Genomic DNA, 6,652 nt, shown 5'->3' with positions numbered 1-6,652 from the left:
CTGATCCTGTACATAGTTGGGTGTTCACAAATCATTAACTTCAATGAGTTAAAGCACGTTGATGTTGGAAAGCAGCACCAGGGACAGCCTCAGCCTCTATCCCTTGTTTGTTGCCCCCCCCCCCCCCCAACTGTGTGAAAGGGGACACTGCGTGAAATGAGATGCTGGACTGGAGGGATCACTGGTCTGATCTAGCATGTTTTACTCCACAAGGTACAAGACTAAGGAGGTGGTGTAAAAATTTATGAGATGGGTGTATATGTATTTTGTTGTTGTTTTGGAAAAAAAGCTGGAAAAACCAATTCTGGGTTGTGCCTCATTCTATGCGGGTTTACTTGGAAGTAAATCCCACTGTCAATTCCAAGTAAGTGCACATAGGTAAATGCAGTTTTATTACGTGCTGGCAACAACAACGAATAACAGAATAAAAACCCAAATAGGAACCTTGAGGCACTGGAATTTATGCTACTATAAACTTTCGTGGGCGAGATCCGACGCCAACAGATCAGTGGCCAGGAGCCCTCGGAATCTGATGCTACAAAATGTCTGTAAGTCTTTAAAACGTCGTAATAGTCCTTCTTTTTTGTTTGTTCGTTGGGTTAAATCACTGCAAGGACAAAACAAACACCCCCGACCCCGTAAAATAATAACAAAGCCACGCATTCAGCCTCAGATCCCAATAGCGTCATTGCGGGCGGAGCTAGCAGGGCAGGAGGCGTGACCAGGCGTCGTTACATCACAGAGGCGGTCCTCTACATAAACGGCGCTACGGCGGGCGGGGCGCGTAGAAGGTTCTGGCAATTGGAGCGGTTGTTGGGGGGTTTCGGTGGCTCGTGCCTAACGGTTACCGCCGCTACCGCTGGGGTTATTGTTTCGCCATGGCCCGTGAGTATTCGACGCCCGGCTCACCCGACCTCCCCGCCTCCTCGGCCCGCCGGTGTTTCTAGAGCGCCGCTGCGCCTCTGAGCGGTCAGGCCTGGCGGTGGCTCTCGGCCAGAGGGAGGCGCCGCTGCCTGTTGAGCGCGCCGCCTCTTCTGTGGGCGGTGTTTGTAGTGGGAGAAAGCGCGTCTAGCGGGGGCGCCGCTTGGCCAAGCGCGAGGGCTGAGAGCAGACAATGGGCTCCTCCGTGTGTGGGACAGTCGCCCCCCCCCCGGCCTTCTTTGAAGGAGCCCCTGCATGGGCGGGCGGGAGGGGAACGAGCGTGGGTCTGTGAGGCTGCAGGCGAGGCACGCTGCCCTGGCAGTAGCAGGGGTGGGGGGCTTATTTCCGAATAAATATCGCACGGGGCTTAGGCGTGGAAGGCTGGCTCTAAAGAAAGACTAGCTGAAGTTTCTGGGTTTCCTCTGTTTTGGTATCTCGTTATTATAGCGCGTAGGGAATCAGGCAGCTTTTCCTGGTGGTATCGTTGTGCACTTCTGTTGACAGGTCTCTCTTCAGCCGGTCTTCGGAAGGGCTGTTGATTAAACTAGCCCTCCCCCCCACCCGAAAAACTGTTTTATGAGCATAGTGAAGGTTCTCGGGGCAGTCTGGTGAATATGGTCTAAAACTCCTATTTGAGTAGGTCATGGGTTTTCATCCCACTGGGCTGTACTAGGTGAGAAATAAAGTTAGAAGTGCAGCCAAAACAAAAGCCATTTGTTCAGTGTGACTGCTTTAAATAAGAATGCTTGGTTTGTCTCTCTCAACAAATTCCAGCTCTTGACAGGTGGCTCTGTTGAAATGCCAGGTGGATGCCACTGGTGTCATTATTTGAAAGCCAGTTTTGTGGACTTCAGCTTTCAAGTAACTAAATGAAGTTGATTCCTGGTTAAGCATTGGTGTGAAATTAACTTGAATAAAATGTATGGATGCAGCTTCAACATTTTCAAGCTGTTTGTACAGGCTATGGTGGCTGCAGAGCAAACAAAACAGTTTGGTGTTTGTAAGGTACAGTGTCTTAATACATTGTTTTGGCTAGGATCTGGCCTTCAAAGAAGTAACATTCTTAGTGCATGTAAATGTGTTTACATTGTCTGGTTTTTATAAAATGCTGAAAGAAACTATATGTGGTGATGTTGCATTTTCTCTAGGAATCAAGAATCCTTGGCTTCACTGCTGGAGCAGATGGACCAGTTTCTGCTCACAAAGTGGTGTATTCCCACCTATCCCTCTTCAGGCCTGAAATGCTGCTCCTGGTTGGCCCCTCTAATCCAGGAGCAGCATTTCAGGCATGCCAGTAGGACAAGGGAGAAAATTGCATTCTGTGGGCAGAAACGGTTCCATCTGTAGAAATGCTTCAGTGGATTATAGATTAGTTTTAGAAAGTAAAGTGGATCATGAGGTGGTGGCTCAGTTCAGACAATGCCATGGTTGATTTTAACCATGGTTAGTTTATGAAACGGGGGAATTTCAGACAGGCGCTATGTCCCGGTAGGGAACCGATTCTCAACCGGGTTGTGGTCTGTCATTTCAGACAGAACCCGGTTAGGAATCGGTTCCCTACCAGGATCTAAGTGGCATTTCAGACACAGAAGCCTCTCTTCCGTATAGGAACCGGGAGGGAAGTGATTTACCTGTCAACCGCTTCTGAGGAGTCTCCCGTTCCCTCTCCCAGTTCCGATACGCTTGTTTCCCGCCTTTTTTCGGTCGCGCGGGCTTTTTTTTTTTGAACGTTCGGCTTATAGCGATATATCGCTATACCGGAACCTCTAAGGAGTCGCATTCCAATGGGATCGTTATTGCGACCATTTGAGGTTCTGGTATAGCGATATATCGCTATAAGCCGAACCTTTTAAAAAAAAAACCGATCGCCCGCGCGGGAAGAAAACCGTGGGAAAACGAAGCGGTGCGTGTGTGAAACGCCGAACCGCTTGTGAATCGGCTCCTTTCCGGTAGGGGCAAGCCGTGTGTGAAACGGCAGCCCTGTACCGGTTCATCTGGAAACGGAAGACTCCCGGTTTGAAACCGGGAGAAAACTGGTAATGTGAAATTCCCCAGGATTTGGCTTGCAGTTATTATGATTCTGGATTGCCTTCGTTCCTTCTCACACAAAGATCAGTCTAGTTTCCTGGGCTGGAAACAATGGCTGGAAACAAATCAGGGTTAAGTCAGGCAATCATACATCACACAAAAGGTCATAGTGACCACTTAACTGTGGCTAATAAACGAATGTCCATGGTTTCATGTCCTTATTCATTATACCCAGCTAGTAATAGTTAATGGAATGATCTGTCTTCAGTTGATTGCACAAACCACAAATTAATTAAGCCATAGTTTTGTATGATATCTAAACAGAGTCAGTGTTTTGCAATAGCTTTGTGAGCAGAAATGCATGGGAAAGAGCAGGTAGAGAAAGAGGTACTTTTCTCCCTTTCTCACAATACAAGAACTCGTGGGCACTCGCACTCCATGAAATTGCTGAGCGGTCGGGTTAGAACAGATAAGAGGAAGTACTTCTTCACCCAAAGAGTGATTAACACTTGGAATTCACTGCCACAGGAAGTGGTGGCGGCTACAAGCATGGACGGCTTCAAAAGGGAATTAGATAAGCATATGGAGCAGAGGTCCATCAGTGGCTATTAGCCACAAGGTATAGATAAGGACTCTGGGGCAAGTGATGCTCTGTCATCTTGGTGCTTGGGGGGGTCAACAGTGAGAGGGCTTCTAATGTCCTGGCCCCACTGGTGGACCTCCTGATGGCACTGGTATTTCTGGCCTTTGTGTGATACAGAGTGTTGGGCTGGATGGGCCTTTGGCCTGATCCAACATTGGTGTATCTTATGTTCTTATGTTCTAATGCTGGTTTCTGACTTTGTTGTGGCAATGGAAATGTGGCTGGAAATCCCAAGTGTTGGGATTAATCAGATTAAGATGCATTTAAAGAATTCAAGTGCACTGTTAAGTGGAAGCTGCAGCAGTTCTGTTTTCTTGCTAAGCATCTACGTAATGCATAGGTTCGCCACACGCATTCAACTGTATATTTTAACAGGTATACACTTATGTGTCCTATGGAAGACATCATTATGGTGAATAGTGTTCAGTGTATTGGGATTGGTGTGTACAGAACATAGCAAAGTAGTGATTAACGTGTGGAATTTGGTTGTACAGTACTGCAGCAATTAATTTTATTCCGTTAATAAAGCTTTAGGTTATGGGAGGGAGGGTATGAAGGAAGGTGAAGTCAAAGTAAAGGAGTTGTAGGTTCAGCAAGAGGACAGGAAGTAGCACAGTTAAACTGAGGAGGATGGTATAAAGTTCTTGTAACTGTAGGAGGAGAGGATTATCAAGGCATCATTGTGTCTAATTTTCAACATGACAGATTTATAGCTACAGATTGGGGCCTTATACACAGAAGGGGATCTTTCTGCAAACCTGGTGGGACAGCCAATTGTGCTGAAAAATCCAAACCCTTGAAAAAGGGGAGGTTACAAGAAAGTCCCAAATGGAGAAGAGTTGTCTGCAAAAGTGCAGATAATGTAGTTCTGTCCTACATACCATAGACTTACCAATATGGACCCATCTGCTGATGAGCTAGTCTGAGGGAGCAAGGAGTGAAAAATAATGACACTCCCCCTCTCTCCACTGCAAGTGTCATGGACCCCTACTTACGTGTTCCCAAAGCGCTCTGGTGCCTTTGTTTCCCAGGTCTCATTAGTGGGGGTGATGTATTCTAACTGTGTATGGGTATCTAGGGAAGGAAGTGCAATACTGGAGGTAGTTGCATGTCAAACCATGGAGCAGCTTGACTATTCATTCTCAGGATTATTCTGGTCTCCTGTTGATGTACTCAAGAGGTTATGTAAGGAAGATATGGAATACTGACAGCAGCCCTTGTCATACAGCTAGTGGGTATGGCACCTTTGACCTTAATGTAATATTAAAGTACTTGCAAATAAGGTTCTTGCCATATTACACTTTCACTGTTTGTACTTATAGGTGGGAACCAGCGTGAACTTGCTCGCCAGAAGAACATGAAGAAAACTCAAGAACAGAGCAAAGGAAAAAGAAAAGAGGATACTTTGTCTGCTTCTCAGAGGAAACAAAGGCAAGTTGCATGAAGTTCTGACTCTTAATGTGTAACGATCAAGGGCAACATTGAATGGCTGTGATCTTATCTTTAACTGTAAACTACTGGGGGGAGACTTAAAATGAAAGACTTGGGCTAGGATTTGCCTAATTAGAATCTGATAATCGTGCTTGCTACTGCTGAGCAATAGAGGTTTGGGTCTGAAGAACAATGGGCTATTAAAAATGTATTTATTTATTATTATTACTTTCGATTTATATCCCGCCTTATATTGATTTCACTGAAGTAGAAATAAAAAAAATACAGAAACTCTTTTTTCTTTTTTTACAGAGATTCTGAAATAATGCAGCAAAAGCAGAAAGCAGCTGATGAGAAGAAGTCTCTTCAAACAGTTGCAAAATAGTTTATGGCTACAAAATTACCTAAATATGCTGCAATGCATCTTGAAATAATAGGGCCTAAAAAGACATATTTGTAAAAGTGGCCAGCCATTAAATGGTTAATGTTTATCTTTTCTTCGCTCACTTGTCCAGTATGCATTTATTTTAGAACTTCTGGTTAGTATAGTGCAGTTGCAGCTGACTTGGCTTTAATTGAATTACTAGAATCTCTTCCAATAAAATTGGATTCTTAATTCCCTTTGCATGTCTATTAGTAATGGTAGCAGTAGCTTGGCTGCAGTTTTCATTGTTACAATGTTAGCTCAGTAAATGGCTTGTGTAACTGTACCAGTTAACAAATATGCAGGTAAACTGGGGATCTTTAACATTCAGAGATGGTATACCTAAAAAGCCCAGTTCTCTGTACTTTCCAATTTGTAAAGGTCAGCTGTAAAGTTATCTAAATTATTTTTACAATAAAAATGTTGCATGAAGTATTGTGTAGTTTGGAATGGGTGCTCAAGACATATGTAACAGGCTTTGGTTGTTACTGACCTTTTGACACTATCCAGAATTCTTGGGTCAGCACAGCCAAACTATTTTAAAGCCCTATCTCGTGCAGCGTAAATACTCCTCATTCTTCAGTTACAACTGAACAAAGTTTCCTAAATATATTGTGTAAAAACTTCAATTAAAATCTAATATGAATGAAAATTTAATCTTTTGACTAAGGCTGGTAGAGCATGAGAATGATGGCCAAGGCATAGGTTCCTTGATTCTGTAGCAGCCTTTAGTAAGCTTGAACTTCTCTCACTTTGGAGTTAAATCCAAGTAGGACTACATGTGAGGCAGAAAAATGTCACTTGACTAAAAATTAAACATGGTTATTCTTTGTGCCCTGTTTGTGTCAAACCAGAGAGTTCTGTGAAGTGTATTTGGGGACTGGGGCAGTTCAAGAAAAATTTTCTAGGTTCTGAAGTTCTATGTCTATATGTCACCAAGTTGATGAGTTCTGTCCTAGTATGCAGCAAGCACTTGAACTGTGATATCCTTCAGGCATGAGTATCCAAGGGAAAATGGTAGTGATTCTGTGGAAAGGAATGAAGTTAGACTTCTATAATCTTAAGAATATTATAATGTAGAATTCGTTCAGTTATGGTACTTCATTAATGTTAAATATAAGTATTGTCATTCCATGGATTAATTTGTCTATTCAGTGCACTTCAGCTGAATTTCAGTTGGGCAGTACTGCATATTATTGCTAAAA

At 43.9% G+C, this 6,652-nt stretch overlaps 1 protein-coding gene across 1 annotated transcript; it reads left to right on the top strand.

Annotated features, from left to right (window-relative positions):
* Nucleotides 1–777: 777 nt before the first annotated feature.
* LOC107112785 (small EDRK-rich factor 1) lies at nt 778–5,879 on the top strand. The gene is made up of 3 exons (XM_015413969.1): nt 778–885; nt 4,915–5,023; nt 5,336–5,879. The coding sequence occupies exons 1-3, from the start codon at nt 879–881 to the stop codon at nt 5,406–5,408; spliced, it is 189 nt and encodes a 62-aa protein (XP_015269455.1). The 5' UTR covers nt 778–878; the 3' UTR covers nt 5,409–5,879.
* The last annotated feature ends 773 nt before the right edge of the window (nt 5,880–6,652 follow it).

Source organism: Gekko japonicus, unplaced genomic scaffold, assembly GCF_001447785.1.
Source record: "Gekko japonicus isolate JY-2015 unplaced genomic scaffold, Gekko_japonicus_V1.1 scaffold1923, whole genome shotgun sequence".
NCBI classification, from domain to species: Eukaryota; Metazoa; Chordata; class Lepidosauria; order Squamata; family Gekkonidae; genus Gekko; species Gekko japonicus.
Note: the sequence above shows the minus strand (reverse complement) of the source record. Positions and strands in the feature narration are given on the sequence as shown.